The sequence below is a fragment of the Lolium perenne genome, chromosome 6 (genome assembly GCF_019359855.2).
Source record: "Lolium perenne isolate Kyuss_39 chromosome 6, Kyuss_2.0, whole genome shotgun sequence".
In the NCBI taxonomy this organism is placed as follows: Eukaryota; Viridiplantae; Streptophyta; class Magnoliopsida; order Poales; family Poaceae; genus Lolium; species Lolium perenne.
This window is the reverse complement of record NC_067249.2, coordinates 208,946,699-208,958,271: the sequence shown is the minus strand read 5'-3', so window position 1 is coordinate 208,958,271 and position 11,573 is coordinate 208,946,699. Positions and strand designations below refer to the sequence as shown.

Below are 11,573 nucleotides of genomic sequence, written 5' to 3'. Positions count from 1 at the left end.
CAAATAAACGTCGAATAAAAATACAGTGCAAGCATATAGATGAGCGTACATGGACCATTGGTTGCGGAAGATAAAACAAGAGGATGCATAGAACGATCGTCAGGTAAATCATACAGTACGTGTTACCGATCGAATATATCCCTCCGCATGTTGCGAATTTGTGTCACGTTGGGTCGTAGTACTAGCCGTAATTAAATTTTTATTGGGCGGATTATATTATTATCCATAATTGTTGAGATGGCCGAGTTGGTCTAAGGCGGCAGATTAAGGGTCTGTTCCGAAAGGGCGTGGGTTCAAATCCCACTCTCAACATTAATCTTTTTCCCGTTTAATTTTGACAGATTCCTCGCTAGTAGCGAGTCGCTACTGTGTATGCATACGCGACCCTTTTGTTTTTCCTTCCATCGGAGAGAGGTTATTAAGCATTGAAGTCAGACCAATTCAATTTCAGGCCCAGTATCTAAGGCCTACACTGCTCTTGCATTCCATGCTCCAACCAGAGATTCCCTATTAGCCTGGGCACATTGGCTCCATACGACTTTTTCCTGCTTTCCAAATAAAATTCCGCGTGTGTATACTCCCCCACCACTATGTGAAGACCAACCTTGAAAAATCTTCAGCCGGGAACCTATAACAACGACCCATTCGGAGAGAGGTTATTAAGCATTGAAGTCAGACCAATTCAATTTCAGACCCAGTATCTACGGCCTACACTGCTCTTGCATTCCATGCTCCAACCAGAGATTCCCTATTAGCCTGGGCCCATTGGCTCCATACGACTTTTTCCTGCTTTCCAAATAAAATTCCGCGTGTGTATACTCCCCCACCACTATGTGAAGACCAACCTTGAAAAATCTTCAGCCGGGAACCTATAACAACGACCCATTCGGTTCGTTTTGGTCCATTTTGATCCGTTTGGGTCAGCTCACAGATAAAATTTGGGTCGCGATCCGTTTAGGTCGCCGCCTTGACGCTCTGCCTCTTGCGTCGATGAATCGTGTTTCCCGCCCTCAGTGGATCCTGTTTCCTGCCCTCGTCGATGAAGAGATGATCGGCATGGTGTTCGACAAGATATCCTACCACGGGAAGTACCCCACCGACGAGTCCAGCGAGGACACCGATAGCTAGTGCTGTCAGAGTGTTCTTTCTTTACATCGAAGATGGCCACCGACTAATTGAATCCACTTGTCTATGTTTCTGGATGCAGAGACGCCCAATCACAGCACCCGCCAGCTAGGTTTTCTATTTATGTGATTAGGTGTGTGAGAGTGTTCTTTTTTCTTAGAGAAGAAGGCTAGGGCCACGAAACAACACAAGTTACGATTTCCTCATTTTGCAATGCTTAAACTATGTTTCAAACTATGTAATAGTTTGTGTAATGGTTTATATCTAAGTTTAAATGAAAAGGAGAAAAAAATAGGTAAAATTTTTATGAGTCAGTCCGCTGGAGACACCCAGACGCAAACGCTCGGTAAAAATGGCCATTTTGATGCCCGCGGGCCGGCGCAAAGGAGCACAACTGGTCGATTTGAGGGTCCTATTTACATCAGCCCGTTTGATATGTCCTTAGAGCATCTCCAGTCGCGTCCCCCAAACCGCCCCTCAAAGGGATTTGGGGTGCACCGGATAAAAAAACTTCCCAACTGCGTCACCCAAAGCCGTTTTTTGTCCAGCGCGGCCCGATACGGTGTCTGGTGCCCCGAGCCCGTCCCCGCCCCACAGGGGATGCTCCGGGCATGCCGGACACAACGAAATGAGAGGCGAGGAGGCGCGGGCCTGATGCGTCAGCGGCTCGGACGCTCAACCGCCGCCTACGTAGCGACGGTGCAGTTGCCGGGAAGCGGAACCGTCGTATTGGCAACCACGTCGACCAACGCGCCAACCGCTGGAATGGAGCGCGAACTCCTCGGAAGAGCAACCGCCGCTCTCTTCGACTTCTGCGCCACCGTTCATCCGCTCAATAAGACCCGTACGTAGGCGTTTTCGGATCTTCAACCGGCCGCCATTCATCCAACCTTCTCCTCACAATGAGCTACATCTCCGACCTTCCATCTGACACCTCCAGCGAGGGTAAGCCTCCAGGATGGCGCCATTGGTGGGACAGGGTCCGGACGCCCAGCAGCGGCGACGATTCCCCGCCACCACTTGACAACGCGGAGGAATGGCAGGTCGTGGAGGAGGAGGCGGAGGAGGAAGGGTCTGAGGAGGCGGCGGCGGCCCGTGCGAAGGCGGAGGAGGACGCGAAAGCGAAGGCCAAGGCCAAGGCCAAGGCGCAGCCGACGAGCACCGGCGACGATGAGGAGGACACAAGTTCCTCCGACGCGTCGACCGACACCGACTCTTCGGAAGAGGTGACGAGCAGGAAGCGCCACCATGATGAGGACGACGAGGCGGGGCCATCATCAAAGAAGAAGAAGAAGTTTAAAATAATTTATATGTAATTTGATTATGTTTTTTTGAAGTTTTATATGTAATTTGTTTATGTTGCACCGAAAGAGTTTTCTTCTATCTATTAAAATTATTTTTAATATTTGGGGGCGGTGTTTGGGGGACGCGGCTGGGAAGCGACGTCCCCCAAACACGGTACGAACAAAACACGTCCCCCGAACGCTCAATTCAACGCTGTTTGGGAACGGTTTGGGAGACGCGACTGAAGATGCTCGCGACAAATGCGTTTCCTAGTGTGCTCAGTCGTTCCTCTTTCTTCAGCTCCTCAATCTGCAACTACCCTTAACTAGAGAAAGTTCTATTAAGGTCTCATATTTTTCACGAATAATTTTGTTTCCAGGTTTCTAAGTTTGCTATGTGGTTTAGTATCAATGGTTAAGGGGCAACCATTGCGTATTTTGTATGAAAAGATGTGATTGTGAAGCTAATTAACAAGTTAGTGGTCAACTTTTGTAAAGAAGTTAGTGATTAGTTCAAGCGTTTGTTCATGATGACTAAATTTATATTTTGGCACATTTATGGAATAGTGTTTTGGTTCATAGGTGCAAATGCACCTATTATGAATAATGTATTTAGTTTTTCTTTGAAATGTCAAAAAATTCTGGAAAACAATTCTAGGTGTACATCTTGATATGCTATGTTTACACACAAATTTTTGTGAGAAAGGGACAATTTATATGGGTTGTGTAAAAAAGACAAAACAACATCTCGTAAAAAGCTATTTTGCAGGACCGAAAATTGTCCTTTTACGCAAGTCACAAAAAATGTCATTTTTCGCGAAATGTTGTCTGCGGGCATATAATGTCCGGATGTACACCTAGATTTTTTTCCTATTTTTTTAATATTTCAAAATATGTTTTTTAAACAATGGGTGCATCTACACCTATGAGCCAAAAGTTATATCCTCAAATTTATTTTGTATTTTAGAGTAACTTTTACTTATATATTCACGACAAATTAAATACGTATTTTGTGAGCGAATTTAGACATGTTTTATCAAGCTTCTTCTAGCTACTTCAAATTTTAATTTATTTCAATTGTACGATTAGCCACTCGAATATTTTGTATATTGTATGGTAATTGCCTCCCCCCTCCAAGATTTTGTTCAACGTCCGCCACTTGCCGTGCATGAGCTTCGATGCACCACCATGACGCACAGGGAGGCGGCGGCGCCGTGCACGAGCAGCGGGTTTAGGCGGCGACGTTTAGTGTGGCGCCCTAAAACCGATTCTATGCGGATTCAACCGATCCTGCCAAAATCCCACAATGTCGATTTTAGGGGACGCACCACAAAGCGTCTCGTGCACGTCGAAACATGCACGCGATGTGGGTTTCATCAATAAAACTAGTAATCATTAAAATAAGTCATGATAGAGCACACAAGAGAACATATATTACAACAACGACTCTAACGAGTCGAGAATACAAAATGATACAATACAAAGATTCCAATTATACATAAAGCCAAATACATCCGAGTACGGATAAAAATATAAATGGTCTAAGAGTTCTGAAAATAACCAATTGGCGTCCATAACCCTGTCCAAGCCAAGCCGGAAGGGTAAGCTCGCTAACGTCGTCTTCGTTGAACCTGTCTCCATACCTGCCCGAGTATTGTCTCAAAGAAGCAATAAGTACGAGTTCGTACTTAACAAGATTTTCAAACATATAAACTTCATCAACTAGTCATCGTTTGTACTTGGGGCACGCATGAGGCTTAGAAGATCCGAAGAATGTCAAAAAACTATATGGTCAGGTCAAAGCGTCTCAAGTTTGTCGTCCTGATGTTTTGGCTATTCGCTTCCGACGGTCCCTTGATCAATTGGGCCAAGCTCAATGGCATGCTTTAGTGGCCTTGCTCGATGAGGTCAATCTGGTCACGGGTCCAGACTTGGTCTCCTGGCACCTTGAACCCTCCGGTGTTTTTTCGGTCAAATCCTTATACACCAAGTTGTCGCAGGGGACGTCCGTGGCGCATTACAGGGATATGTGGGCCGCAGCCGTGCCGCTTAAAATCAAAATCTTTTCCTGGCAATTGACCCTAGATAAGCTTCCCTCCAGCCTCCAAATCGCCGCTAGACAAGGCCCGACGAATGGGAACTGCGCTCTCTGTGGCAGACCCGAGGACGCGGCACATATTTTTTTTCCAATGTTCCCCGGCCTTGTTTGCTTGGAGCGTTCTGCGCCAATTGCTGGGGTGCAATTGGCGTCCGGCGAACTTTGCCCAATTCCATCATATCGTGTCCAGTCTATCGGGGTCACATAGGCGGCTACTTTGGCTGCTCTTTCTAGCCCAGTCTTGGGCTCTGTGGCATATTCGCAATAAGCTGTCTATTGAAAGAAAACTACCTAACCATCCAGCTGATATCATTTATAAAACTCATGTTTTTTTGCAGCTGTGGAGTATACACTCAAAGAGTAGAGACCAGGAGGGCCTGTGCTGGTTGATCAATGAGATGCGTGAGATCTACTTTGTCGCAAGATCAAGTCCCTGAAGCCTCTTGTCCTGATGTCGCCTCCTCTGATGTCTTCGCTGGATGCTGGAGCGGATGGGCCGTTCTCTTCTTCCAGCTTGGAGTCGTCCCCTTCGGGCGTGTTTTATCTCTAGTTTTATGTTCATGCCTTTAGCGTCTGGACCGTTTGTCGTTAGCTGGCTTCCCCCAACATGTGTGTTCTTTAACTCGATGTAAACTTATGGTGGCTTTATTAATTTAAAGTCGGGCAGTCAGGCCTGTTATTTAAAAAAAAAAGGTCAAAGCGTCAAGCGGCATCGCATAAGCACTAAATACCTATAGGCTATAGAGTTAAATAACTTGCATGCGCTAGAAATCTATAAAAATGCACACTAAAAATCTATAAAGGGGCCTGCGGTCCATCTCAGTTGATAACAGTCCACTGTGAAGATTGTACATCCTTCATTTAGCATATGATTTCTCTCGCCCCTACAAAAAGCACATGTTCTCTCTTTGAAAAATCCACATGGTATGCTGCATAGACTTCTCTTACTTACATTTTTGTTATTCCCTCCAATTTAGATATAAGTAATGCGTGATGGGCTGATATTCAGATGTCGGTCTATACTTTGCACAAATAGACGGTTGAAAAAATACTGTACACGCATATAGATGGAGCGTACATGGACCATTAGTTTCAGAAAATAAAACAAGAAGATGCATATAGAACGATCGTCAGGTAATCGTGCGTGTTACCGATGGGATATATCCCTCCGCATGTTGCGAATTTGTGTCGCGTTTGGGTCGTAGTAATAGCCGTATTTTTTTTATAGGACGGATTATATTGTTATGAATAATTGTTGAGATGGCCGAGTTGGTCTAAGGCGGCAGATTAAGGGTCTGTTCCGAAAGGGCGTGGGTTCAAATCCCACTCTCAACATTAATCTTTTTTTACCACGTTTATATTTTATGGAGTCCTCGCTACTGTACGCATACGCGTCCAGCCGTAAATGATCTGTACTTTCTTTCTTTCTTCCATCGGAGAGAGGTTATTAAGCCAATCATAGTAATGGCGTTTTTCCCGGAAAACTAGGAGCCTCTAGTTAGGCGATTAGGGTTCCAGTGGACATTGGCGGCGCACGTCGATCTTCGGCGTTGGCGATCGTGATTGGAGGCTCCTTCGTGATGGCGTCTGGTGCGGATCGGGGCAAGGAGAAGCAAGGGGAACTGTCCCCACGTTCAGCCCGCGCGCAGATGGAGGAAGCTCTGGGTAGATTGGATCTTACGGAGGAGGAAGTGACTCCGCTTGAGATCGATGATGTTGAAGAGGTACTGTACCGTAATGTATTCCATATCAATACCATAGCTAGTGCTTTGCGACCTGCATGGGGTAATCCCCGAGGATTGGAATTCAGTTCTGTTGGAGAAAATATGTTCTTGGCGGATTTCGATTCTCAGAGAGATCGTGATCGTGTCAAAGACGGGGCGCCGTGGCATGTTAGTAAGAATGCTGTGGTCTTGGAGGTGTTTGTTGATTGTATGCAACCATCTGAATTGATGTTTGCTAAACTGCAAGTCTGGGTAAGGATCTTAAACCTGCCATTCAATCTGAGGAACGCAACATGGGGGACAGTCATTGCTAAGCAGCTTGATAAGGATGCTTCCCAGGTCGCGTTTGATCCTGTTGGGGGTTTCTTGCGTGCGAGGGTTACAGTTGATGTGACGAAGCCGCTGAGACGTGGAATTTTGATTAACTCAACTGCAAGGAAAAGTCAGGACTGGTATGAAATTCAGTATGAAAATATTCCTCACTTTTGTTTCTCTTGCGGCCGGTTAGGTCATTCGGATATGTTCTGCCAACATCCTGGGACTAGAGATGCTGATGGAAACTGGCCATTTGGCCCAGGTTTGAGGGCTCCAGATGATAAAAAGAAGTCAAACTCTGCTGATAATTCCTCTAGGGAGCAGTTTGCTAGTCAGGGTGGTAGAAGGGATACTAGGTTCTCCAGTTCTGCCGCTGCTGAGTCGGGTCCTGAGGCAACTTCTCCGCTGAAGGGCAATGATGGGCGAAAACGTAAGGGAGGTGGAGTACTTAAAGAGTACAGAAAGGTCGTTAAACCACCTGACCAGGAGGATGCTAGCGGCAAACAATTAGTGGTCTTTGATCCGAAATTGGGTGCTCATGAGCAAGATGGTAATGGGAATAATGCCAAGAAAAGGAAGACTCCTACCAAATCTCAAACCTCGGCAGAGGCTGCGATGCAGCCCTGCCCATCCCAATGAGTTGTTTAGGATGGAACGGTCGAGGGCTTGGGAACCAGGAGACTGTTCGAGAGCTTCGTAGTATACTGAAGCAGGAAGCACCCATGTTGCTCTTTGTTATGGAAACAAAGTTGAGCAAAGAACGATTGGAGGACCTGCGGAGTCGATTGGGATTTGCAGGTTGCTTCGCTGTTGGAAGTGATGGCCTTAGTGGCGGAATTGGTTTATTCTGGTCGACTGAGGTTATAGTCTCGGTGAAAAATGTGAGTTCTGGCCATATCGATGCTATGGTGCAGAATAAAGACCAAAACTCCCCGGAGTGGCGGTTTACTGGATTTTATGGAGCGCCAAGAGCGGAAAATAGATAACACAGCTGGCGCTTTCTGAGGACTTTGTTTACATTGCCACACTCGGCCTGGTTATGCATGGGAGATTTTAATGAAACTTTGTATAATCATGAGCATTTTTCCAAGACCGATAGACCGGAGTGGCAGATGAGGAATTTTAGGGAAGTGATTGAGGATTGTCAGCTCCACGATCTAGGGTGGTCTGGCACAGCCTATACTTGGGATAATCAACAAAACGGTGATCAGAATGTTAAGGCAAGATTGGATCGTGCCTTTGCGAACTCGGCGTTCCTGGCTCGGTTTGAGCATACGCGGGTTAGGCACATTTCTTCTTCGGAGTCAGACCACTGCTTTGTCTTGGCTGAGCTTCGTGAACAGTTGTCCAATGGCACAAGGAGTACTAGACAGTTTCGGTACGAGAATGTTTGGCAAACACATTTGGACTATGATGATATTGTTCTGCAGAATTGGTCTCGTGGATCAGGTCAGCAGGGACTCTTGGGTATTACCGACGCCCTCCAAAGGCTTCAAGGAAAGCTGAGTGCATGGGGAGCTGAAGAATTTGGGTGTTTGGCGCGTACGGTCAGAAACTTGAGGAAGAAGTTGGATCGTTTGCGAGTAGGGTCGGTGGGTCGAGGCCCATCTGATGAGGAGAAGGCTGTAGTGAAGAAACTGAAACGTGCTCTCCATCAGGAGGAAATCTGGATGAAGCAGCGTTCCCGTATCCAGTGGTTACGAGAGGGCGATAGGAATACCTCATATTTTCATAAACAAGCTGCTCAAAGGCGAAGAATGAATAAAATCGAGTTTTTGCAGCGAGCGGATGGCTCTGTGTGTGAGAATATGGAGGATACACATGTGGAGATACAAGATTTTTATTCTAGTCTGTATCAGTCGCAGGGTTTTAGAGCTATGGATGAGCTTCTTGATGTTGTTCAACCTGTAGTGTCTCACCAAATGAATGAGGGTATGGATACACCGTATACGGAGGAGGAGATCAAAAAGGCATTGTTTCAGATGGCTCCTTCAAAGGCCCCTGGTGTAGATGGCTTCACTGCTGGTTTCTTCCAGAGACATTGGTCTCTTATTAAAGATGATGTGGTGATGGTAGTTTTGGATTTCTTGAATGGTGGGACTTTACCAGTTGGGCTAAATGACACTTCCATTACGCTGATTCCCAAGGTCCCTCACCCGCAGAAAATTTCCCAATACAGACCGATCTCCTTGTGCTCTGTTTTATACAAAATTGGAGCCAAGTGTATTGCAAATAGACTTCGTGTCTTTCTAGATGATATTATTGGGCAAGAGCAGAGTGCTTTCGTTCCTGGACGTCTTCTCACGGATAATGTGTTGATTGCCTACGAGAGTGTCCATGCAATGAGAAGGAAGAAGAAAGGTAAAAATTATATGTGTGCTGTTAAGCTTGATATGATGAAAGCATATGATCGGGTTGAGTGGCATTTTCTTGAAGCGATCATGTATAAGCTTGGTTTCAGTGACACCACGGTAAGATTGGTTCTGAAGTGTGTGTCTTCTGTTCGTTTTACTGTCCGAGTAAATGGGGAATTATTGCCATACTTCACTCCTTCTAGAGGGCTTCGGCAAGGGGATCCTATCTCCCCGTATTTATTTCTCTTATGTGCTCAAGGCTTTACTGCTCTGCTAAACCTCTATGGTGTTGTGGATAGAGGGATCAGAGTTAGTGCTACAGCCCCGTGGATTAATCACTTGTTGTTTGCGGATGATAGTATGACATTCATGGGGGCAAATCTACAGAGTGCTGAGCGTCTAAATGACATTCTGCGTGTTTATGGAGACTGCTCTGGACAATGTGTGAATAGAGATAAAAGCTCCATTTTCTTCAGTCCGAATACTCCTCAACATGTTCGACAAAGTCTGAAGGTCTGTCTGGGTATTCCTGTGGAAGCATTCAGTGAAAGGTACCTAGGTTTACCAACAGCGGTTGGTCGCATTACTAGTGGCTCCTTTGATCATATTGCGGAAAGGATCCGTAGCAGAATCCAAGGGTGTGAAAGAATGCTTGCTTGTGCAGGGAGAGAAGTTTTCCTGAAAACAGTTATCCAATCCATCCCTACACACAGTATGAGCTGCTTTAAGCTGACAAAAAAGGTTTGCAATAATCTGAGGGCTATCATTGGTAAATACTGGTGGAGTAGCTCCCTTGACCGAAATTCTATTCATTGGGTTGCCTGGAATGTTCTTACAAAACAAAGATTAAGGGAGGTATGGGTTTTAGAGAGCTTGAGCGTTTCAATGTGGCAATGCTTGGAAAACACAGATGGAGGCTGATCACCAATCCCAACTCCTTGTGCTCCCGTGTGTTAAAAGCTAGATATTATCCAGATTGTGGATTTATGCAGGCAACAGTTCCCAAAAGATCATCTGCTACTTGGAGAGCGGTTGTTGTTGGTCGTGAAGCCTTGGAACAAGGGCTTATTAGTCGTATTGGGGATGGCTTCCTTACATCGGTCTGGAATGACAGGTGGATCCCTGGAACTCGGACGATGAAGCCATCGATCCAATTGAGCAATGGCAATGATGTAGAAGCTATCAATTTAGTCGCTGAACTAATTGATCATGACATTGGCTCCTGGAAAATTGATATGGTCAGGAACAACTTCATTGCACCTGACGCTGATGCCATTCTGAATATCCCTCTTAGGCGTGCTGGTGGGGAGGACTCCTGTGCTTGGTCTCTGGAGAAATCAGGCGTGTATTCTGTAAAATCTGCGTATCGTGCTCTTATGAGTCGCAACGAGCAAGCTGCTCTAGACGAAGGGACGATAACCGAGACATCATCGACAGAAAAACAGATGTGGACTATTCTCTGGAAATTAAATGTGATGCCGAAGGTACGAGTCTTCTGGTGGAGGGTTCTCCGTGGCATTCTCCCTGTTGAGGCTACGCTGAAGCATCGACATATTTCTCAGCTGAGCAGATGTAAAATCTGTCTCGCCAAAGATGAAGACCTTATGCATGCGCTGATCACATGTGATCATGCACAACGGTTTTGGACTGAAGCACAAGGATGGTTTGATTTTGCTCTCCCAAGGCTTCATCCTCTCACTTGGTCACGGGACATTACCTGTGACTCTATGTTTTCAGATACAGATCGAGCTAAGATGATTACTACTATGTGGGCGATCTGGGGTTCTCGGAACAGTTGGACACATGATAAGGGTAGCTATGACCCTGTCCAGTCTCTGAAAATGGCTAAGGAAGCTCTTGCAGTCTTGGAGGTTCCAAGGAAGATTGCTGCAACCTTGCCGGGCCATGGATGGCGACCTCCTGATGATGATCTAGTGAAAATCAACACGGATGGAGGGCTGTCTACTGCTGTTCGCAAAGGTGGAGCGGGTGGGATTGCAAGATCTCGCACGGGTTACCTTGGTGCCTGGAGTAAGCCCTATGAGGGCATTACTGACCCACTCATCGCAGAAACTTTGGCGCTCCGTGACGGTGTAATTTTTGCACGGCTACGTGGTTATCCGAAGGTGGTGATGGAGACCGACTGCCTGGAGGTTGTTTGCCTCTGGAACAATCGCCGTGACAACCGTTCTGTCGTGGCACCCATTCTACAAGAAGTTGGAGAGCTAGTAGAGTACTTTAGTTTCTTCTCGATTCAGTTTGTACCTAGATCAGCAAATAATTCGGCCCACCTCTGTGCTAAGCTAGCTTGCACTTTGATGGTGACTAGTAGCTGGCTAGATTGTATCCCAGACTTCCTTAAGATCAGCATTATTGCTGACTCGGCGGGAGCTGCTTTAGTTGAATAAAAGCTCTCTGAATTCCCCGCAAAAAAAGAGAGGTTATTAAGCCAGACCGATTCAGTTTCAGGCCCAGTTTCTACGGCCTACACTGCTCCAACCTAAGATTCCCCATTTGGCCGGGCCCATTGACTCAATACGTGTGTTTTTTTCGTTTAAATAGTTGAATGCTCATACCGCTAAAAAATAAATTGAATGCTCGTGATCCCCTCATAAAAAATGTTGAATACCCATGATATGCTAACAAAGGTTAAATGCATGTGCGTTTCCACGGC

At 46.1% G+C, this 11,573-nt stretch overlaps 1 protein-coding gene and 2 non-coding genes across 3 annotated transcripts; all 3 read left to right on the top strand.

Moving 5' to 3' along the window:
• Nucleotides 1–231: 231 nt before the first annotated feature.
• Nucleotides 232–312, top strand: TRNAL-AAG (transfer RNA leucine (anticodon AAG)). Its single transcript has one exon. It is a non-coding gene; the product is annotated as a tRNA-Leu (tRNA).
• A 5,448-nt stretch (nt 313–5,760) lies between these two features.
• TRNAL-AAG (transfer RNA leucine (anticodon AAG)) lies at nt 5,761–5,841 on the top strand. Its single transcript has one exon. It is a non-coding gene; the product is annotated as a tRNA-Leu (tRNA).
• A 1,816-nt stretch (nt 5,842–7,657) lies between these two features.
• On the top strand, nt 7,658–11,307 carry LOC139832611 (uncharacterized). The gene is made up of 5 exons (XM_071822404.1): nt 7,658–9,016; nt 9,287–9,450; nt 9,613–9,754; nt 9,892–10,240; nt 10,637–11,307. The coding sequence occupies exons 1-5, from the start codon at nt 7,658–7,660 to the stop codon at nt 11,305–11,307; spliced, it is 2,685 nt and encodes an 894-aa protein (XP_071678505.1).
• The last annotated feature ends 266 nt before the right edge of the window (nt 11,308–11,573 follow it).